Below are 24,418 nucleotides of genomic sequence, written 5' to 3' on the forward strand. Positions count from 1 at the left end.
TTGTGGAGAGAGATTGTTTAAATCTGGTTTTATCATGGAATATTTTGTTTATTCCGTCTATGTTGGTTGAGAGTTTTGCTGGGTATAATAGTCTGGGTTGGCATCCATGGTCTCTTAGTATCTATCTGCATAACATCTGACCAGGACCTTCTGGCTTTTAGAGTCTCCATTGAGAAGTCAGGTGTTATTCTTATAGGTCTGCCTTTATATGTTACTTGGCCTTTTTCCTTTGCAGCTCTTAATATTTTTTCTTTATTCTGTATGTTTAGTGGTTTGATTATTATGTGGCGAGGGGACTTTTTTTTTGGATCCAGTGTATTTGGTGTTCGGTAACCTTCTTGTATTTTTATAGGCATTTCCTTCTTTAGGTTGGGCAAGTTTTCTTCTATGATTTTGTTGAATATATTTTCTGTGCCTTTGAGTTGGTATTCTTCTCCTTCTTCTATCTCTATTATTCTTAGGTTTGGTCTTTTCATGGTGTCCCAAATTTCCTGGACATTTTGGGTCATGACTTTGTTGGTTTTAGTGTTTTCTTTGACTGATGAATCTATTTCTTCTACCGTATCTTCAACACCAGAGACCCACTCTTCCATCTCTTGCATTCTGTTCGTTATACTATACTTGCATCTGTAGTTCCTGTTCGTTTACTCAGATTTTTCCACTTCCAGCATTACCTCAGTTTGTGTCTTCTTTATTGACTCCATTTCAGTTTTGAAATCTTGAACTGTTTCCCTCACATGTTTAATTGCTTTCTCTTTGCTTTCAAGGGATTTACTGATTTCTTCCCATTTTTTCTTTGATTTTTCCTCAATTTCTTTAAGGGAATTTTTCATTTCCTCTTTTAAGATCTCTAACATCTTCTTAAAGTCATTTTTATGGTAGATATCTTCTGTTTCTTCTGTGTTGGGATGTTCAGGTCTTGCTGATGTAGGTTCTGATGAAGACATATTGGTTTTTATGTTGTTGACTGTATTTTTGCACTGGCGTTTACCCATCTCTTTCTCCACTTGGTGCAAGCTGTGTCTGTGTCTGAGGGAGCCTCTCTTGGTCTGATTGATACTCTTGATCCAGTGGGAGCTCTTGGTCTAGTCGATGCTGATGGACTTCTTGTCTCAGGGAGCAGCTCTTAGTCCAACTGGCGCTAGTGGGCTCTGTCTCAGGGAGTAGCTGCAGTCTTACCTTGTGGTAGATGGTGGTAGTCTGACCTGTCTGCAGGAGGTCTGCCTGCCAAGTGGCCTCTTAGTCCAGTTGGGTACTGGCAGGCTCTGTCTCAGGGAACAGTTGCAGTCTCAGAGGGTGGGTGGGATTTGGGGGAGGTGGGGCTTGGGTTACAGGGTCTGATGGGGGATGGGAGTAGTCTGACCTGTATGCAGGAGGTCTTCCTGCCAACTGGCCTGAAACTGGAACTGCAATGGGTGAGGGTGTAGGGGCGCAGGGTTGTGCCCCTGGGCCCAAAGCCTAGGGTCTTGGGTGTTCGGGTATGAGGATAAAGACTCACCTCTTAGTCCAGTCGTGTGCTGGCAGACAGTTGCAGTCTCAGAGCGTGCTTTTTTTTTTAAAATGTAGATTATAGTTTGTTATTCAGAGTGGTTAGTGTACTCTGCGGAACTGGATTAGTTACAGATGAAAGTTCTTTTTCTCCTCCTGAGTTAAACTAGAGAATTTGTTTATATGTATTTTGGGAGATAGCACAGTCATTATAATAACTACATTATTTCTAGGATTAATATAGCTAGTACAGTTTAAGTTTAGGGGCTGAAAGTGTAATTCCTATTAGTTTTTGGATATTTAATATGACTGATTTTACTCAGTAATAAATTGTAGATTCTATTGGTAGTATTTATTTAAATAATGAATAATCCCCCCTCCCTTTCTTTCTATTCATAGTGGTAGTCGCTCTTCGAAAACTTTTAAACCAAAGAAGAACATCCCAGAGGGTTCTCACCAGTATGAGCTCTTAAAACATGCAGAAGCCACACTTGGCAGTGGCAACCTGCGGATGGCCGTCATGCTTCCTGAGGGAGAGGATCTGAACGAGTGGGTTGCAGTTAACAGTAAGTGCCTTTCTGTTTCCCAGCAGACTCTGGATTGGGTCAGTGACCGTCTCATTGCAGGTGAATGTTAAGGTGTCTATTCTAGGATCTATGTAGCCTAATAGTCACAATACGGTGATGACAAATAGCCTAATATCACAATATAGTAATGTCATAATCCAACGTCAGTCTTCATGTTATTTTATCTGAGTATGAAATTTTACGAAATGTCAATAGAAGTTTACTGTCACTTTATTTTTTAATTATGTGATTAATTATAATGTGATTATATTTCTGGACGAAGACAGTTTTATTATTAGAAATAAAACAGTTTGTTTTTCCACTTTATGGATGAGGCCATCTTATCTATAAGATGATTTTTGTGACATCTCAAAGATAATCAGAATAAATTTCCAATGTGTGTGTACATTATTACAGGGTCTCACTGTGTAGCCCTGGCTGGCCTAGAACTCACTGTGTAGATTAGGCTGTTCTTCAATTTAGAGAGAGTCACCTGCCTCTCAGTTGCTGGGACTAAAGGTGTGTGCTCCTGCCCTGCCCTGCTCTGCCCCTCTTGTCCCTTCTTCTCCTGTCCCCTCTTCTCTCTTCTCCTTTCTTTTGATTCTTGTTTGTGTTTTTGTACTTCTGAGAGCTCATTTACTAATTTATTTAGTTATTTGAATTTTTCACATTTATTTATTTGTTTTTTGCATGTATGTGTTAATGTGTGTGGGTACACATGCCACAGGAAGTGTGATATGTGGAGAACAGGACAGTTTTTTCTCTCTACCATATGGGTCCTGGGGATTGAACTCAGGTTGTCAGGCTTGGTGGCAAGCACTCTTACCCACTGGGTCATTTTGCCAGCTTCATGTACTAATTAAGAAAGATTATGAATGGCTGTGTAGAACCCTGTGTTGTAGAAGACAAGATATTAAGTAGAGAAGCAGGTAATTACTATCTGTCTGTATTTTCTCTGTTTGAGTTGCTAGAACTGAGTGTCTGTGGTACTGGAAAAGCCATCAGTGTCCTCCTCCGGCCTGCGCATGCACACACAGTTTACACTGGGTTGTGTATTCTTGGCTGTTTCCATTGTGAAGTCGGTGTTTTCCGAGAGTGGCTTTGGAATGCCAACCCATTATCATTTAAATTTGTGGTTTCATTATTACCAACATTTTTCATAGGATTTTATGATTATCTAGAAACTTTTTTGTGAGGGGGCGTTTTAAATTGTTACATTTCCTGATGCGTTGTCTTTTCTTACTCTCATATAGTCTTTTGTGTATTTTACATATAAATTTTTTTTATGTGAGTTACCCATAATTTTTCACACTTTATCTTCCTGCTCTCTAATACAAGCTCCTAATTTTAGTATACTCACCAACTGGGGCTTTGGTGTGAGCTTTTCACCTGCTTTTGTAGGGAAAAAGAACCTGGGATTCTGCTTAAATAGAATGAAAGTTACTTTTTTACTGTTTTATTTTACTTATAACGGACATTTGCTTTGCAGCTGTGGATTTTTTCAATCAAATCAATATGCTTTATGGAACCATCACAGACTTCTGTACAGAGGAGAGTTGTCCGGTGATGTCAGCTGGACCAAAGTAAGATATGGTTAATGACTGGTTTTCTTTGTCACTGTATGAGAAGAAGTGTCTCGCCATGCACTTCCTGGGCTCTGGTAGTCCCTCAGTGGCTTCCCTGTGACCTGCCTTCTGCTGCTCCCTCTCCTTACCAGGTGTCTTTTCCTATCCACCTGAGCTAGCTTCCTGGAAACTCCTTGCCAGTTGCTCGGTTTCTTCTGAAAAGTTGTTTCTTCTATCCTTCTTGGACATTTTTCTTCTCTTCCATTTCTTTTTTTTAATCTTATGTTAATGTTTTAAAATGTCTCACCCTTGTTACAGGCCCATCCTAACATTTCTTTGCCTATGGAACTGCTTAGCGTTCTTCAGTGTAGATGTGCTCTTTCTGCTCAACTTTTTCATCTAAAAAACATTGTTTTTAGTGTGTGTGTGTGTGTGTGTGTGTGTGTGTGTAGATATATGTAGGTGTATGTAGGTGTGTGCATGTGAGTGCAACTGCCCTCAGTGGCCAGAGGCATCCAATTTCCTGGAAGCTGCCTCAGGTTGGAGCCTATCTCAGGGCCTCTGGAAGAACTTTGCATGTTCCAAAGAGCTGTGGTATCTCTCCAACCCTATGATAGGCTACTCATTCTTTATTTGTTCTTTTAAATCTTAAAGCTGTTATTACCTCCTCAACAATCAGTATTGGTTGGGCCAATGCCCTTTTGAAGTTGGCTTTTAGTATTACTACTCATAAATGCCACTGCTATTTACTTAGTGATATGTAAATATATCATATATTTTGCTTCATATTCCAACATTTACCAGAAAATTACTGATCCATGTATTAACATGAGCAAAAGAATTTAGTCAGCTGATAAAAGAACTTGCTGCAGAGGTGTGGGAGCTCAGGAGAGGTGTGTTGCTATTTTAGGAGGTAAACATACACTGACCATTCTCACTAGAAAAGCAGAGAGCTGTGTTTGCTCTGCACTGCTGTCTTGCCCACAGATGTGAGTTTTCCCAAATCTCAGTTCCCTGCTTCCTTTAGGTCTCATCTGTTAGAACTGTAGCCAGTGGTTTTCACACCTCGAGGAACTCTTTATTTTGGAGAACTGTCCTTTATGGAACGTCTGTTGTTGCTTTTTTGAGACAGTCTCTGTGTAGCCCCATCTGTCCTGGAACTCCCTGTGTAGATCAGGCTGGCCTCGGACTCAGAGATGTCTGTGTGCCTGCTTTCTGAGTCCTGAGATGAATGGTGTGTACCACCACACCTGACTCTCTGTAGATTTTTAACCAAAGATGCCTATCCTTATCAAATTTGATTTTAAATGAATTAGATATCCCTTTGGCTAAATATTATGGTTCAGATGACATTGTCTTAGTCTCATCAAATTTCTATCTTGTTATTTTAAGATTTCTTAAGGAAAAAAAGGCATTGGAGAAATTAAATTCCCTTTTATAACTTGATTCCTGTTGGTACTATTGGTGTTTAGTTCAGATGTTTTAAGTTTCATGTGAAAATAGGCGGTTTTAATTTTGCTGTTACATGGTTAGTTTGTATTGAGGAACAAAGTAACTCTGCCTTCTAAAAAGAAAAGCAGATTCCTCTGTAGCACATTGCCTGCCCACCTGCTCCTCTTACTCTCTTTTTCCTTAAGATAATCAATCACTCAATCAATCAGTAAATAAACAACAAACACAATTGTTTTGAGACTACATCTTACCTATGCAGCCCAGGTAGGCATTGGGATCTTTCTCAGTTGTGTTGGGATTATAGCTGTGCCCACCATGCCCAGCTCTTTTCCTTTTCCTTTCTTCCTTTTTGGAGAATTTTTTCCCCTAGAGACAGACTTTCTTTGGGTAGCTCTGGCTGTCCTGGGACTTGCTTTGTATTCCAGGCTGGCCTCGAACTCACAGAGACCCACATGCCTCTGCCTCCTAAGTGCTGGGATTAAAGGCGTGTGCTGCCACACCTGGCACTTTTTGGAGAATCTTTACTCTTGTCTTTTTTTTTTTCCTTTTAGATAGTTTTATTATGCAGCCCAGGCTGTCTTGGAACTCTCAGTGTAGACCAGGCTGGCCTTAAACTCAGATACCCACCTGCCTCTGCCTGCCAAGTGCTTAGATTAAAGGCATGTGCCCACTACGCCTGGCACTCTTGCCTGTTACTAATGCTAGGAGTTGTCCCAGTTCTTTATCTTTACCGACAAAGGAAGAATTGTACCATGGAGAGATGTTTGTTAATGTCAACTCTGGAGTTTCCCACTGGGGCATCTTGTCAGCACTCATTAGCAATTCTTAGTTTTGATCTGGAGTATATGTGATCAACCAGTTGGTATCATTAGCCTTTTACCAAGTGGTACTAAATGATGTTTCTGAGGACTTGGTTGACATTTGCTGTTTATTGTGATTGGAAAAGAAATAGTGGGTATGTTGGAGCTGTAATTTACAAGTAAATATTGTGATGACAGTATTTGCTCTTGTCTTTTTTTTTTTTTGGTCTGTTAAGAGTGAAAAAAAGAAAACCAGTTGAGAATAGAATAGAGCCACCAATGAAGTCATTTGGTTTGTTTGTTTTTTCAAGACAGGGTTTCTCTGTGTAGCCCAAGCTGTCCTAGAATTCACTCAGTAGACCAGGCTAGTCTAAAACTCTGCTTGCCTCTGCCTCCCGAGTACTGGGATCAAAAGTGTACGCCATCACCGCCAGGCCAATGAAGTCATTTGTGTTAGTGACTTTTATTGTTGTAGTGAAAAAAATACCTGACAGAAGCAACTTGAAGAAAAGCTCTGTTCTGGCTCACAGATTGGGGCGTTTCAGTCTGTTGTGGTGGGGAAGGCATGGTTGATGGGTTGGTATGGGGCAGTGAGAGCTTTCATTGAGGATCAAAAGGAGAGACAGCTCCAGCTGACACCTTGAAGGCCTGTCCCAGTGGTATACCAGCATCATTTGTAAAGGTTCCATAGTAAGCCAACACCCGAGCCTGTGGGACACATTTCAAACTCAAACCATAACAAAATCTTAATTATAAACATAACAAAAGAAAAGAATAGGGAGTCAATAGGTTTAAGTGCTAGAGGAATAAGCAACATATAGTTAGTTGTTTCATTTTTCAAAAAGTCTTAGGATCTTGAAAGTTGAGATTATTTGTAAAACTTCAGGACATTGAATATGAATCTTTGATTTACCATGTTTGCTTTTGATTTTGATATAGAAGTGAATGAACACCTGAAAATCAGTAACAAATGTAGGCAGACTTTTCTGTCCCGCCAGTCAGTTCCCAAATAACCACACAGAGACTTAATATTAGTTATAAATGCTCGCCTGATAGCTTAAACTTGTTTTTAACTAGCTCTTACAACTTAAATTAGCCCATTTCTATTAATTTATGTGCGGCCCTGAGGCTTGTTTACCTCATGTGTGTACTTCTGATCCTGTTTACTCTGATCCTGTTTACATTGTGACTCTTGAGATCCTCCCTTCTTCTTCCCAGAGTCCTCCTAGTCTCTCCCGCCCAATCTCTGCTGCCCAGTCAGCTCTTTATTAACCAATGAGAGTAATACATATTTACAGTGTACAAAGATTGTTCCACAGCAAACAAGTTAACAAACGTGATTGTGAAGAAAGGGTAAAGACTTTCAAGTTTCTTAATGTAGAGAGAAAATACAAATTTAAATAATATTTTAATAATTTAATATAAATTTTTATTTATATTTTGTTTATTTTTTTAAAGATTTATTTTTATTTTATGTTTATTGGTGTTTTGCCTGCATGTATGTCTGTGAGGGTGTTGGATGCCCTGGAACTGGAGTTACAAACAGTTGTCAGCTGCCATGCAGAGCTGACAGTTGAACCCGGGTCTTCTGGAAGAGCAGCCAGTTCTCTTAACTGCTGAACCATCTCTCCAGCCTACCTTCTTGTTTTTTAAAGATTCATTTATTTGTTTATTATTTTATGTGTATGAGTGTGTACCATGTGCATTCAGGAGTTTACAGGGGCTAAAAGAGGGTATCAGATCCCCTAGACTGGCATTAGCAATGTAACTGTGAAGTACATTTGTGTGCTGGAAATTGAACTCAGGTCTTCAGTAAGAGCAGTAAGCACACTTAACTTCAGTTATCTCTCCAGTCCTAAGTGTGGGAGTCTGTCAGAGTCCAGCTCTGACCTGCTCCAACCTTTTGAAGGGTTCTTGGTTGGAGGAGACAGGAATGAGGAAATATTAGGTAGAAAGATAGAAAGAGACAATAAGAAAAACAGAGACACAGTATAGCTTCGGGAGGGCCCTGGGTCAATACCCAGCCACCCAGAGCTTTATTCCAAAGGGCTTTTTTTTTTTTTAAAGATTTGTTTATTTATTATGTATACAGTGTTCTGCGTACATACATGCTCGCAGGCCAGAAGAGGGCACCAGATCTCATTACAGATGGTTGTGAGCCACCATGTGGTTGCTGGGAATTGAACTCAGGACCTCTGGAAGAACAGCCAGTGCTCTTAATCTCTGAGCCATCTCTCCAGCCCTCCAAAGGGCTTTTTATGATATGTCAAGGGGAGAGGCAAAAGACCTCCCCCTTGCAAGTTCAAAGCACACCATACAGTCAAGTGTAGACCCTTCCAAACACCAGATAAACATGCCCTGACTAAATCATCCCATTATGCAGCCCTGCTGGGTAAAGCAAGCTCAGATCCTCTGACCTTGAGTGATGTCTCACTAGGAACCCTCGGTGGGCCACCACACCTAAGTTCATGTTTCTTAAGTGAAATGTAATGATAGTTAAGTCCTACTTATAGTCTCTGTCTCTCAAGAGAGTCAAGAAGAAACAGGCTTAAAATTGCATTGAGTATTTAAATTTTATAATAGAGAAAATTCTGACTGTGAGAGTGATTAACCGTCACAGCAGGGTACCAGTAGGTGTCTGGGAGAATCTCCCTTTTGAGACTTCACAGTGGATTTGATGTCATTCTTCGTGCTCAGCAATGATAATAAAGGCTATTCTAAGAATGTTTATTAAGGTGTATCGCTGCTTACAACAATTTTGGATTATTATTAAGGTGTAGATTTGATAAATAGAAAGGATCCTCATTCATATTATTGAAGATAATTTTTATCAGTTTAAATACTATGTAGTATTTTTCTGTTATATTGCTATTTTGTTGGGCTTACTAGTCTATTCTTCAGTCAGATCAAACCCTGGGGAAAAGATTAGAAAACAGTTGATTTAAAAAGTGAAATATTAGCTGGGCAGTGGTGGTGCACGCCTTTAATCCCAGCATTCAGGAAGCAGAGGCAGGTGGATCTCTATGAGTTCAAGGCCAGACTGGTCTACAGAAAGTTCCAGGGCAGCCAGGACTACACAGAGAAACCCTGTCTTGTAAAACAACAACAAAAAAAACCAAAAACAAACAAACAAACAACCCCCACAAAAAAAAAACAAAAAAAAGTGAAGTAGTGCTGGGTGGTGATGGCGCTCACCTTTAATCATAGCACTTGTGCGGGAGAAGCAAGTGGATCTCTGAGTTAAGTCTAGCCTGGTGTACAGAATGAGTTCCAGGACATCCTGGGCTATACAGAGAAACAAAAAAAAAAAAAAAAAAAGAGTGGAAGAAATGTTGGAAACTAAAAAATCTAAATGCCAATTCAGTTTATACATTTTTATATTTTGGAGTTTCATCTTTGTACTTAGTCCTTTAGGGCTATGTTGATGCACATGTACACTGTAAAGTTTGTAAGAAGAGTTCCTATTATCTTAAAAGTCAGGGGTGTGTGTGTGTGTGTGTGTGTGTGTGTGTGTGTGAGAGAGAGAGAGAGAGAGAGAGAGAGAGAGAGAGAGAGAGAGAGAGAGAATTGTTTAAGAAAATAACTTGAGGGTTTGGCCTGAATATAGATTAAGTAACTGTGGTGATACTTTGTGCTTTAACAAATAAAGCTTGCCTGAAGATCAGAGGGAGGAACTAACCACTAGGTAACCATAGAGGCCAGGCAGTGGTGGCACACACCTTTAATCCCAGCACTTGGGATCTCACGCCATAATCCCAGCACTAGGGAAGTGGAGACAGGAAATGATATGGCAGGGCAGAGAGAGGACTATAAGTGGGGAGGAGGCAGGAGCTCAGCTCCCTTTTAGGCTGAGGATTTCATAGAGGTAAGAACTAGTGGCTGCTGCTCTGCTTCTCTGATCTTTCAGTTCTCACCCTGATATCTGGCTCTAGGTTTTTATCATTAAGACCAATTAAGATTGGTGCTACAACTAACTTGTTTTATAATTGCATTTATTGGTAGATCTTCCAAGGGTAAATTGTTCATTTTAGATAGGCAGTTCATACATATTTTTATTTATACATTTTGGGCATCTCTTCTACTGATCTGTTTTTCAGAGTAGGAGAAGTACATTTCATTGTAGTGTTCCTTGTTCTTGACCTTTTGTTTCTCACATGGTGGTTGCAAGTTAAATCAAAGGGTAATGTTAATACCCAAATGTGAACATTTTTGAGTTGCCATTTTCCTTTAAGGGTATATTAGTTCCTCGTCCTAATGTATAAAACTAGTGAACCATTCTTACTTGTATTAGTTTTACTTTGAATTTTCTGTCATTCTTTATACTTAACCCCAAATTTAAAGCCCCCAAGTAAAAATAATTATGCTTCATTTTTATGTAAGCAAGAAAAACAACTATAAAGTTTAGAGGTACAACAGAGAAGTAACAACTTCTACTTCAGCTAATTGTTCTACTCTGTGTTGGAGAGAGCTCTTTAATTCAGGAGCTGTTCATGGCAGCCTGTGATTAAACCCTAGCACTTGAGAGGCAGATTCAGGTGTAGTTAGAGTTTTACTGCCTGGCCCACAGTCAGGACAAATCTCTCTCACCTGCCAGTCCTACAGCCTCTCAGACCCGACCAAGTAAACACAGAGACTTATATTGCTTACAAACTGTATGGCCGTGGCAGGCTTCTTGCTAACTGTTCTTACAGCTTAAATTAATCCATTTCCATTAATCTATACCTTGCTACATGGCTCGTGGCTTACCGGCGTCTTCACATGCTGTTTCTCATCATGGCGGCTGGCAGTGTCTCTCTGACTCAGCCTTCCACTTCCCAGCTTTATTCTCCTCCTTGTCCCGCCTACACTTCCTGCCTAGCCAATGGCCAATCAGTGTTTTATTTATTGACTAATTAGCAACACATTTGCCATACAGAACATCCCACAGTCAGGTGTATCTCTGAGTTCCAAGCCTGTAAACTGAGGCTTTTCTCTGTCCCACCCTGTTCCGCAGCCACATCCAGATAATCACTCAGAGGTTTAAATTAATTATAAATGCTCAGCTGGTAGCTCAGGCTTATTACTAACTAGTTCTTACACCTAAATTAACCTATAATTCCTATCTATGTTTAGCCACATGGCTTGGTACCTTTTCTCAATATGACATTCTCATCTTGCTCCCTCTGTGTCTGGCTGGTGGCTCCTTGACTCCGCCCTCCTTCCCATCATTCTCAGTTTGGCTTTCCAGCCTAACTTCATGCCCAGCTACTGTTCAATCAGTGTTTTATTAAACCAACCTAAGTGACAAATCTTTACAGTGTACATGAGGTTTATTCCACAGCACAAGCCAGCCTGCTCTATAGAATGAGAGAGTTTTTTTTGAAGAAAGGAAGAAAGGAAAAGATAGAAAATCAGATGAGGCAAACATCTAAATAGAAGATGAGTTTGATCTGATCTCCTTAGGTTGGATTGTGATAAAAGCAAAACAGGCTACTGTCGGTTAAAAATGTGTACTTACTTGGAAGAACAGATTGTTTAAAACATGTTTGTGTATACCTTCATCGTACATATACTTGTACGTGCACATCTGTACCTCTCTTCTGATGTCCTGTGCACTTTCTGTCTTTCCATTGCAGATATGAATATCATTGGGCAGATGGAACAAACATAAAAAAGCCTATCAAGTGCTCTGCACCAAAGTATATTGATTACCTGATGACCTGGGTTCAGGACCAGCTAGATGATGAAACGTTATTCCCATCAAAAATTGGTAAATTACTTTATATAATTAGGATAAATCATGCTGTATTTAATTTTATGTTTCTATAATTGCTCTCTCTGTCTTCCTGTCCTACCCATTTGAGCAGTTCCTTGGGACTGTGTTGATGAGCGTGTTTATTATGCAGTTTCCAAGAAGAGGCACCAGAGCTTGCTAACCCAGTCATGACCTAAGCAAGCTGTCGCATATAAACTGATTTTTTTTCCACCCTTACACCTAGTGTTTTAAATACTAGTTAGTTGAAAGGCTAGACTTAATAGAAATAAGTGATCTACTTCTTGACTTGATTTTTATTTGCTAAAATTTTTGTGATGTTTCAGATTAAAATATTACTGACATTTCTAATGAAGTTACTTTTGAGTGTGTTTTAAGTTCTTTTTTGCTTCCAAGACAGGGTTTCTCTGTGTAGCTCTGACTGTCCTAGAACTTACTCTGTAGACCAGGCTGGCCTTGAACTCACAGAGAGCCACCTGCCTCTGCCTCCCGAGTGCTGGGATTAAAGAGTGGGCCCAACATGCAAGGCTCCTTTTTTTCTTTTTTTTTTTTTTTTTAAAGAATTATAAATATCTAGTAGGTTTTCTTTTCAGTAGCAAGTTCTAGATGGAAGCTTATTACTGATAGCGAGTTATCACATCAATCAAAATATTTCTAGTTTTATACATTTCAAGAGTGTTCTTTTATCCCTTTTCACACTAAATTTATTAAGGATATACATTACAGTTTTAAGTGGTGGACAGATGAATTTATGATATAGGGAGGTAATAAAATCTGTCCTATCATAGAAAAAAGATAATGGATAATAAGACAGCTAATAATACCTATCACACTCATGTTTATTTTCTTTTTCTCCAAAGTTTACATGGCTTGTATCTAATTTTATACTTATAATGAAGAATGTGGTTTTTACAACTCATAAAATTAATCTTAAAGATTTTATTTCGTTCTTTTGTTTTGAGATTAGGATCTCCCTTTGTAGTTCAGGCTGTCATCCAGCCCGTGGCCATTCTGTCTGAGCCTCCTGAGTGTGGTTACAGGCATGAGCCATCACAAATCACAGAGATTTTGAAATCAAGGTATGTGAGAAGAAAAAAACAGATTTGAGGATTTGGCCTGACATAGATTGAGTTACTTGTTTGGTGTATTTGCTTAAAGGTAGACCTATCAAGTCTAAATTGTTGCTGTTAGACAGTCAATATGGGTTTGTACCTTTTCAAGCTATTACAACTATGTTTTCAATGAACCCTTAGAGTGTTGTCAAACAACTTTTGGCTAACATTGTATGCTTTCATTAGAGCACTGTTCTCTGTTCTTAGGTCCTGTTTGTGTGTTTCAGGTTTTCCTAGTAATGTCCTCTATAGCTAAAGAAGATCATTGCTAATGCTTTTATGCAGTGCTGTGTCTAGAACTGTGGGCTTCAGGTTTTTTTTTTTTTGCTATTTTACAGTGTCCTTTGACTGTGATGTGCTTGTTTCCTTGTGATTTATAGTGGTGTGAAAATGACAATGAGCCGGGAATACCAATGTGTGCTTGGATTGCCAAGTTCAACGTTTAGAATTTAGGATTTTGTATTCTTTTCCTTCTTTTTAAAAATTTGCTTATTACTATTATGTGTATGCATGTGGGGGTCAGAGGTCAACCTTGTAGAGTCAGTTCTCTCTTTCACCTTTATGTACCTTCTGGGGATTGAATCACATTATCTGTCTGGCCCAACATGTACTTTTACTTGCTAAACCATCTCACTGGCCCAGATTTTTATTAAAATTGAAATATTTTATATATTTGTTATATAGCGTGATGCAAATATATATTTATAGTAAAATAGTGTTACAGTTAATCCATTTTATTCTGTTATGAAAGCAGCTATAATTACACAACTGATAAAACCTCAATATGGTATATTATTAGTTTTATTCTTATATTTTATATTACATCTTTAGACTTGATTATCCTGTGTGTTTGCTACAGATATTATGTGTATATATCTCTGACCTACATTCTCTCATAACCTATCCCTTTAACATGGTAACCATGGTTTCATTCTCCATATATATAATCTGTTCTACTCAAAATGTAAATAAGATTGAGAAATAGTCTTTTTGGCTCTGATTTGCTCTTTGGATAGTATCCTCCCAAATTCAAATCTCCTTATTTTATTTTTATTTTTAATTTTTTTGAGACAGGATCTTGTTATGTATCCCATGTTGGTCTTGAACTCAGTATCATCCTGCCTCAGCCTCCCAGGTGCTGAGATTACAGACATGTGTAATCTCTGATGCCTGGATCAGGATCTCCCTAAGGCTAAGTTGTGTGTGTGTGTGCACCTGATATAGTAAGATCATTAACTGAAGGGGTTAATACATTATTTATGTTAGCACATATTTGTGTGGAGCTTATGCTAGCAAATCTAATAATCTGGGTGTGAGTTCTAGTTGTGCTGCCTCTTAGGTGTTTGTGAAGTGGTAGTGTGTTAGACGTAAAATGTGCCATAAAGAAGACTCATTGTTTTTTTTTTTTTTGGTTTTTCGAGACAGGGTTTCTCTGTGTAGCTTTGCGCCTCTCCTGGAACTCACTCTGTAGCCCAGGCTGGCCTCGAACTCACAGAGATCTGCCTGGCTCTGCCTCCCGAGTGCTGGGATTAAAGGTGTGCGCCACCACCGCCCGGCAAGAAGACTCATTCTTATGTTTAAAAAGCTCTGCAGTTTACTTTCATTCATGATGTGCTAAGAACTTCTCAAAGATTTTACTGGCATGAAAATAGGGATTCATATACACTACATCTTTCAGCCCTGTTGCTACTTGATGGCAAATCATGCTGCTTTGTGCTCTTTTCTTACTAACAGAGGGGCTTATCTCTTTACTAGGTGTTCCATTCCCGAAGAATTTCATGTCCGTGGCAAAAACAATTCTCAAACGACTCTTTAGAGTTTATGCTCACATTTATCACCAACATTTTGACCCTGTGATCCAGCTTCAGGAGGAAGCACATCTCAATACATCTTTCAAGCACTTTATTTTTTTTGTTCAGGTAGGTTGACTTATAAGCTTTTGTTGCTTATTTTTAGAATTCTGTGATGAATACATGGTGCATATACACTGTCAGAACAGAACTTGTTATCTCTATCTAATCTACATCCTGTTTTATACTTTCCAAGATGATAATGATGGGCCTTTTGTTTCTTCATTTCTTTAGTCTACCAGTTTATGGTAGGCAACTCTTAAAAACGGTTCCAAGATGCCTTGCCTTGCTTGGACTGTGTCAATTTCCAGGCCATATGAAGGGGCTAAATAAGAACTCTGAATAGTGAGTCAGATATGATGGTACTCGCCTATAATCTTGGCACTCGAGAGGCTGATGCATAAGGATTGAGTTCAAGGCCAGCCAGCTATTTAACAAGTTTCAGGCTATCCTAGGCCATAAGATCCTGTCTCAACAAACAGATGGTTAGACAACAAAGCCAACCAAGTAGGAAAAAACGGAATCAGAACGTGAGCTCCACCTGTTGGGCACACCGGCAGTGAATTTGGTCTCAAGTGTTCTAGCACGCCTTCTCTTAAACCTCTACTTTAAAGGGAAAATTTCAGATCTCTGTCAGTGTACTCTTTTATGGATGTATACTTTGAATATCACATCATTCCCCCCCCCCCCCCCACTTTTGTGGTTTTTTGAGACAGCATTTGTCTGTGTAGCGCTGGTTGTCCTGGAACTCACTCTGTAGACCAAGCTAGCCTAGAACTCACAGAGATCCTCCTGCCTCTGCCTCCTGACAAAGCACCCAGCTCCCCTACTTCTTCTTTTTTTTTTTTTTTTTTTTTGGTTTTTCGAGACAGGGTTTCTCTGTGTAGCCTTTCCTGGAACTGACTTGGTAGTCCAGGCTGGCCTCGAACTCACAGAGATCCGCCTGGCTCTGCCTCCCGTGTGCTGGGATTAAAGGCGTGCGCCACCACCGCCCGGCTCCCCTACTTCTTTTTAAAACCATATTCTGAGTAATTTTGAAGCTAATGACTGTCTGTCATGTGTGAGAAAAGAAAGGGTCAGAGTGTGTTTTAGAGGTCCCTTATAGTTTGAACTGACTTGCTAGTTTGTTTCCCTTTTGTTTAATCCTAAGAGAGCTGGGCTTTGAAATGTAGACTAAGAAACCAGGCATGGTGGCTCCTACACACAAGCCCAGCTGGAGGCTGAGACATGAGAATCAGGAGTTGAAGGCCAACCTGGGCTACCTATCAGTACCTTGTCTCAAACAAATTAGGCAAGAAAAAACTATACATGAATATAGTTTTATTTAATTCTCTGATTAGAGAAATAATGGGGGAAAGTGAAAGAGTTGGAAATAGATGAGCCAACTAGTTAATTTGTTTCCTGTTTTTGTAGAGATTAGAAGAAGGAGATGTTGGTGGGAGAAAGCTAGTTTTATTTTGTGTTGATTTTGTATGTTAGCGTATGTCTATAAATATTTTTACTTTTCTCTCTACTAAAGAAACGTGTCCATTTTCATTAATGCATACTCCTTACACTAAAGGCACACTTCTTTTAAATTATCTGTAAAAATACATTTTAAGAGGTTGTAACTTTCTTGAGTTATTTGACAGTCTCATCTGCAGACCCCTAACAACAGAAACTACTTAAGATTTGCATTAATACTTTAGTTATCAGAAAATGATGGCCAAAGTTTAAGTTTTATTGGTTCAGGTGAAAATATTCTTCCTTTACAAGTGTTAGTTTTACTTTACTTTATAGCCATAAAGTATACTGTTTGCTATGTGCTAGCAAATAGTGGAGAATCAATTTAGAGCATTTTGCACATCTTACCCTCCTAGCAACACCTTTTGATTAAAAATATCACTTGCTTGGGCCTCTGAACTTGGAGATTCTTGCTCTGGTCCCATATAGTACAGATTCTACAGGGCCAACAACATAGTGTCTCATGTGTTTAGAATATAAGTGATCCCAGAATTCCCTACCCTCATGCTCTCAGGTGAATTGTTGATGTTTATTCTTTGAAGAATAGGTCACATCTCTACTAAGTATAACTTTAGACATGAGGAGTACCCAGATGATACTTGCTTATTAAGAGGTATGTGGACATCACTCATATTTGCCAGCCAACTTACCTTTACTCATTTGCCTGGGGCCCCTTTGGGCGCAGGTGGAGCTTAGGGTTGGAAAAGCAAAAGGTTAACTGAGGATTAGGTACTCAGAGCTGGATCTCATACTTTGTACTGTAGAATTATGAGGCATTTTACGAATTCTAAATTTGAGTCTGCTGTTCTGGTCACTCAGAAGGTTTGTCAAGATAGGAAGATTGGACATGCTTTATTTAACAATGTTTCTTTAATGTCAAAACAAAAATTTAGTCACATGGTATGTATTCCCATGTATGTCTTCTCACATGTTCTCCACAGATCTGAGGGGGTAGGCTTGTAATAGTAATGCTTCTCTAAAGTACTGATTGTAGTGCTGGCCATAAGATGGATGCTAATGAATAAATGAAATTGAGAGTTGAGAATAGTCCATTATACAGAAGGCTGGAAGTATATGTCACCTTTATTTATTCACTTTTAAAATCATAGTTCAGCAGAAATCATTTAAAAAGTCATTTTAAAAAGATACAGTACCGGGCTGGAGAGATAGCTCAGAGGTTAAGAGCACTGGCTGCTCTTCCAGACATTCTGAGTTCAATTCCCAGCAACCACATGGTGTCTCACAACCAGCTATAATGAGATCTGGTGCCCTTTTCTGGTGTGCAGGCAGAACACTGTAAATATAATAAATGAATCAATCATTAAAAAAAGATACAGTACCATGATTATTGGCACAGTATCCCAACTTCTTAATTTTTCCACGGTAAAAGCTTTTCCTTTGCAGTGATATCAGATCCTTATTTGATTGATATATTGCAGTGCCACCCATTGTACTGTTTTCATTTGGAAGCAACAGCTCCCACTTACTGATTGGTAGTGTGTTCCAGGAATTACATGAAGTAGTTAAAAGCAGTTACCATATTTAGTCTCCACAATAATTTTATGAGTTAGGGGGGATTTGTTTTTTTAATATTACAGATGTTACAGCATCAAGGAGGAGGTCAAGTGATTTCTTTAAGGTAGTAAACAGTTTTAAAAATGAAGTTTACTTTTACTTTAGAAGCTTGTATCCATAGTAATCTGCTTTGGAATTAGATGCAAATAATGTTTTTTTCTTTGTAGGAGTTCAACCTTATTGACAGAAGAGAACTTGCACCACTCCAAGAACTGATTGAAAAACTCACCTCAAAGGACAGATAAAAGGATGAAAGCCGTTAATTCTTCCTCCAGTGAAGCTGTGAGGGGTTTATTTGGGCTTTGTTCTATTTTGTTTTTATCTGGATTGTTTGTGTTTTAGGTTTGGGGGCTTGCTTGGGTTCCCTTTTCTCTTCTGAATATATAAAATTATATTTTGTTGCTAGAGGAAGCCAAGAACCATTCTCTACACTTGAAAGGGGCAAATTTTATCTTAGTGGTGTACAGTATTTTTTTTAATACTTTATTTTTATTAACCTGGTTTTGGTTACTTGAGGACTTTTTATGATATTGTACTCTGGACACAAATACTAACTGATTGAAATGCCGATGGGTTGGATTCTGTGTTGTGTAAATTGTGGCCCACTTTGAAGTCCCTAAAACAGACTTATGTGTTTTTAAGTGCCTTGATAGGCTCACTTCTGAAGTGCAAAGCACAGATATAGGACTGAGCAGAGCTTGAAACAATATTAGAATTTCTATCTAGGGCACTTACTTGTGCATGTTGTAAAGTAATCTGTTATAAAAGCCATAGTTTACTCAAGTTGATGATGTCCCACTTTTACTACATTGAAAAAACATAATTTGTAAAGGTGTGCATGTAGAACATAAATGTAAGACAACAATTATTTCTTAATTATTTTTGACATAATTTGTAAAGGTGTGCATGTAGAACATAAATGTGAAACAACAAAATTCTTAATTATTTTTGATATTGACTAATATATTCTGTTCAACAGATGTTTAAAGTTCTACAAGCAGGTCTTTTTCCATCTCTCAATATCTGTGATATTGACATTTGAGGATGTTGAAATGTAATAGCTATTGCATTTCAGCTTCTTTCTACATGTTAAGTGCACTGTAAGTGTAAAACTTCAGGTTATTTATGGAATTGCCATCTTGAGAAAGGATGCTGAACTGTGAGGTTTCCCAGCAGTTGCCAAATGAGCCATAAGTGCAGAATCCCCTTGTACATCAAAGAGGAAGGAAAAATGAGAATGGTTAGTGGCAGGCATTAGTTTATTTGGGAAATCAAAAGAGAAAGGATTAAGTATGGGGAGTCAGATTCTAGAAAGTCCCGTTTTAAAACCCTGGAATAGAATGGTGTTTATTACTTATAAACAGTCTTGAAGACTTCCTTTTAGAAGTCAGCTTCCATGAGAAGTTAAAAATAAATACTTAGTTTTAGGTACAAACATTCAACATGGAATATAATGACTATTTGGGGGGAAATTAATCACTTTTTAGCATTTCCATTCAGTGAATGGAGCTGATATTTGCCTGTCATTTTAAATGATACACTACCTTGATTATTGGTGCAGTTTGAAGCATCCTGACTTATTTTTCCACTGTGAAATCAAGTAATAAAAATACTAGCTCGGTAGTTAATAACTTTTAAATTTCAGTTGACATGACATTCTGTTGAATTGTCATCATCATTTACAAGATTGGGAATTTGGTTTTTAGAATTAATATTGAGGTTCCCCCCCCCCCCCCCCCCGATCAGTTTTGTTCTTGAGAAATACGCTTTTCAGACTCTGAGTTTTAATTTTGTCAGTTTGGATAAATTGTTTCCTTCAATTCTCATTCTCTCTCTGTCTCTGTGTGTATGTATGTGTGTGTAGTTAGAGACACATACCTTTCCTCTAGTAAAATAGAAATGTTTGCTGTGAATTTGTATGCATATACTTAGTGGAAAAGAGGCTAAAATGAAGTAAAATTGGTTTTGTCATTAACAAGTGAACGATGATAGAATTGAATGCCCTTGCAATTATGATCACTAGGAACTGCCTTTTTCTCCATTTCATTTCTGTGATGGCCATTGCTCACCAAGTACCAATAATAAAAGGAACAAAAGAGCTTGGAAAAGGTAGAAAATACTGGGCATTTATTAGTAGTGCTTATTTATGAACTGACAGCTAACTGATTTCCTTAAAATAATTTTTTTAGTATCTAAATAGGTAATATCAAGCATTATGAGTTGCTTTAGAATTCTGATGTTTGAGTCCTCTCTGTACAGGAAATGAAGCGCATAATTACTCACTGAAAGTCTTCCATAGTGTATTTGACTTCATATCACCCTAATAACTAGGGGCTTCCGTAGTGAGAGATAAGAGTGAGAGGTTGTTTCTGGTCCTTTAAGCCTTACATACAGTACGCTGTAAGAATGGCAAACTATTCCTAGAAACTAGTGGTTGGTAGTAGGACTTAGCTTCCCACTACCCTAGGTAGGAGTTACTTTCACTGTGCCAGAATCTCAGGTGCCACGGTTCCAAGTAGTCCCTCAATTTGGGGAAATAAGGAGGGGTAGGGGTGTGTGTGTGTGTGTGTGTGTGTGTGTGTGTGTGTGTGTGTGTGTGTGTGTGTAGAAAGAGTAGAAGTTCTTCTGGGGAAAGGCCTGGCATGTGTACATGGTGGTAGATGACTATAAGTAAGGAAACGCTAGAACAAAAGTGAAAGTCAGTTTAATAAAAACTTGCTCTGAAAGTAAAATGCCCTTTTATAAAATAAGGATGAAAGTTTATTTTTCAGGAGAGCTTGCTTATAAATGTCTGTTAGATTCTTTTTAGATCTGTTAATTTTTTTTTTTTTTTTTTTTTGGTTTTTTGAGACAGGGTTTCTCTGTGTAGCTTTGCGCCTTTCCTGGGACTCACTTGGTAGCCCAGGCTGGCCTCGAACTCACAGAGATCCGCCTGGCTCTGCCTCCCAAGTGCTGGGATTAAAGGCGTGCGCCACCCCCCAGCTAGATCTGTTAATTTATAAACAAATAATTATCTCTCCTTTCTTTCTTTCTTTTTTTTTTGAGACTGGGTCCCTCTATGTAGCCCTGGCTAGCCTGGAGACCAGGCTATATAGACCAGGTTGGTCTCAAACTCAGAGATCCCTTGCCTCTGCACCCTACATGCTTGGATTAAAGGTATGTACCACCACACCTGGCTACCCCATTTTTTATACAGTTAAAAAGTGCAAGTTATTTTTTTTTCATTCTTTCATAAGCTCATCCCATACAATTTGAATGTAGTAAATTACCATTATATTGTTATGCACAGTGCTTTGGTTAAATGGGGATATGATGAGAGAAGTTTTAGGAATGATTTAGTTGTCAGAGCAGTGGTGGTGAAGAGACACTGACGGGAATGTCTGTCCTTAGCAGTAGGTGGCGCTGCTGGCCTCGTTCACACTTTGACTTGGTTCTTCCAATTCCCACAAAAGCTGTGCCCTTTAGACTGCCCCACACAGTGCACATGTGTGTGTTGATGGGTGGCTTTGGAGCTCTGTGTACCTTGAAATGAAAGATTTAGGTTGTTGCCGCTTTTTAACTCTTAGTCATTGTAAATTGTAAATGGGTAGCAGAGTATATTTTTAGTGTTTATTTCTGACTGAGTTACTACCTGGATCATCAGGATGGATGAAGCACTACAGTCCCTTCCCAGAAGATAGAAATATGGATATTTATATTTTGCATATGTAATTACTAGATTCCATTTTATGTAATGAGCATTTTCCTTACGTATAGGAAAAGTAGCAAAACAGATTTCTTTTGTAGCTTTGTCTACACCCTCTCTGAGAGAGGTTTTGATAACCACTGAAATGGTAGATTATGTGAGCTACAAATACTAAGTTGTGGAACTTTCTTTTAAAATGAGTATGTTGTACGTTAATTAACATCCAACTGAGAGTTGACTTTCAAAGCAGTTCTCTTTGGAGCACTGTTTATTTCAGCTAGGTTGCAAAGTATGTTTCTAGAACTTGGTAATGTGTCATAGGTGCTTTGAGAATTGGCTTATGACTATGTAAGAAAAATCAGTTTCATCTTTTTAGTTGCACAAAAACAGTTTTCGAAGCTTAGTAGAACCCACATTAATTACCAAATCAAATTCACTAACTTGACTATTCTCTGAGTACCAAGCCAGTGTTTGGTAATCAAGAGTATATTTTAGGCTCTAAATCTTCAGAGAAGACGGCTACAGACATTGACTGCATCACAGAATAGAATAGTTTCCTGATGTCACTATTGGAAGTGGGAACCATCATTTACATGTGAAAACATTTTTTTTAAAAGAGATTCAGTTTAATTACTTTACATTTAAATAGCATTTTAAAACTAAGGTCTTTCTCTTGAACTTGCTTTCTGTTTTTTCCCCCTCCCTTTTCCTTAAAACATTTGAATTGTATAGGATAGTTTTTATTGAGAGAATAGTAGGGAAACGTGGATCCAGTATTTCATACAGCAATTTAAAGAAACAAAGCCTTTACCTCTGTTTTATTTTAAACAGGTTTTTCTTTCAATCTGACTTTAAAGACTGGAGATTGAAAATTGGAATAAATTTTATTAAATTATGCCAAGTTTTAGCCTTCCTATCATGAATAGCATTTAAAATCATGTAAGTATTCAGCACATATCATTCATAACATTAAATTCTAATTGTCCTTTGAATATATACTGGACCAAAAGTTTATTTGTAATTTGAAATGTGATTGCATACTAGGTAAACATCTTATTTTGAAACTTACTTGATATGTTAAAAGAATATACCACTTACAAACTCAGCTCAGTCTTTAAGTATTGCTTCTAATGGACTTTAAGCATTAGGACTTTGCCATAACAGAGATTTACCCTAGGGGCCACTGTTACCAGCATGATTATATGTGAGTGATAAATAGAGTAGAGGTCTGTTTCAAAATTTAATAGGGAAAGTTCAATATTAAATAACGAACATGCAGCAGGATTCTGAATGCAAATGATTGGAATTTTTAAGGTTTTCCTCAGAAGTTCATCTGTAAGAATTCATTTTGAAGGTCTAAGACTGCCATGCTCTGTCTACCACTTATAGTTGGACTTATTTATATTCTGACAAAAGAAAAAAATACAAACTAGCCGGGCGGTGGTGGCGCACGCCTTTAATCCCAGCACTCGGGAGGCAGAGCCAGGCGGATCTCTGTGAGTTCGAGGCCAGCCTGGGCTACCAAGTGAGTTCCAGGAGAGGCGCAAAGCTACACAGAGAAACCCTGTCTCGAAAAACCAAAAAAAAAAAAAAAAAATACAAACTAAAATATTTGGTCCTCAGTTTTGTAAGTGTGGTGCAGTTCCTGGTGCAGGTTTCCTCTCCTCCCCTCCTCTCACCTCTCCTCTCTTTTCTCCTCTCTTCTCCCCTCTTCTCTCCTTCCCCCTCCCCCCTCCCTCTTTCCTTTCCTTCTCTTTTGCATATATTGCTGCATAGTTCTCAAACATGCAGTAAGTGAAATCACTTGCCTTCACAGATTTGTGTTTTCCCACTCAGCATCTGTCGTGTACGCCCGCTCACATGCACTCACGGCTGATTTACAGTTCGTTAGTCATTCTGAAATGTTGTCCACACACAGGTTTTCTTTTTTGCTGGACAGTCTCTTTATGTCACCAAAGCTGCAGTGACAGTTTCCTAACTTCTCCCTCATAATTATTCTTAGAGGTGGATAGTTCTTGTCGTGTTGCACAAATTTGCATTTTTGTTTCTGAAATAGTTGTATAGGTTGTAAAATATATTAGTGCATTTTCATTTCAGAACACTTCTCCTTAAATTGTTTTGCAGAAATGACTATTTTTAGGGAAAATACTTTTTTACAGCTACTAAATTTTATTTGTTATTTTTGTATATGCATAACCAGGGTGGTGAAATCACTAATATTTTACGGAAGACCTTTGCTCTATTTGATTTTTTTCCTATATATTTAAGATATTACTTAAAATTATTAGTAGAAATAATGTCATGAAAACAGCCAATAATAAGGAACATTTAAAGTCAGAGTAGAAATCATTTCTGAAGACAAAAATCCGAAAAACTGCCAGTACCAAGTAATGGAAGCAGAAGGACAGCATTCAAGTTGTGCACTTGCTTAAGAGATGCACGGAGACAAGAGTCTGTTCTCATCAGGGGACAGGTTCTCTAGTAAGGTAGTTAGATGGGACGAAAATGGTCTAAAATATGAAATGCAACATGGGCGCCATATTGTAAATTGTGCCAAGATTATGCAAATTGTAGTTACTATCATAGTTTAATTGCTTCATTATTGTTATTTTAAAGGAAATACTGAATGTCAGAAAATCTGTAATATGTTTTATTTGAGAGATGTAAATAATGTATACAGTCTTATATGTGGTGGAATGGGAGGTATTTAAATTCTAGGTTTTTCTTTTTTTTTTTTTTTTAAGGAAGAAAATGTTTATAAGCAAAAAAACTTAATAAATAGTTATGTTTGGCCACAAATCCTGACTTCGCATTACTGTTTATTTTTACTATAGGTGCTTTTACACTGAACACATTTCAAAGCAAAGTGAAGGTATATAGAACATTGTAGCAGGAATCTTAGAGAGTCTTATTAATAAAACAAACCCAGAGCCAAGTATTGGGGTGAACTGGAAGATCAGAGAGACAGAACAAGCCACAGCTAACCTCACCTGGGCAACTTCTCAGCTCATCTTGTTTCCTCAGACTGGAAGCCTCTGTGTCCTCATATCCGAATGGCTCTCAGCTGAAC

At 38.3% G+C, this 24,418-nt stretch overlaps 1 protein-coding gene across 1 annotated transcript in view; it reads left to right on the forward strand.

The window, feature by feature from the left end:
• Positions 1-24,113, forward strand: part of Mob1b (MOB kinase activator 1B) — a 35,790-nt gene extending 11,677 nt beyond the window's left edge. The window contains exons 2-6 of the mRNA XM_052735332.1: positions 1,888-2,054; positions 3,544-3,637; positions 11,487-11,620; positions 14,491-14,654; positions 17,831-24,113. Coding sequence (XP_052591292.1) covers positions 1,888-2,054; positions 3,544-3,637; positions 11,487-11,620; positions 14,491-14,654; positions 17,831-17,908 — 637 coding nt within the window. The 3' untranslated portion in view covers positions 17,909-24,113. The remainder of the gene's footprint in view (positions 1-1,887; positions 2,055-3,543; positions 3,638-11,486; positions 11,621-14,490; positions 14,655-17,830) is intronic.
• Positions 24,114-24,418: the final 305 nt, after the last annotated feature.

This window comes from Peromyscus californicus, unplaced genomic scaffold, assembly GCF_007827085.1.
Source record: "Peromyscus californicus insignis strain IS unplaced genomic scaffold, ASM782708v3 Scaffold_13__1_contigs__length_99412109, whole genome shotgun sequence".
In the NCBI taxonomy this organism is placed as follows: Eukaryota; Metazoa; Chordata; class Mammalia; order Rodentia; family Cricetidae; genus Peromyscus; species Peromyscus californicus.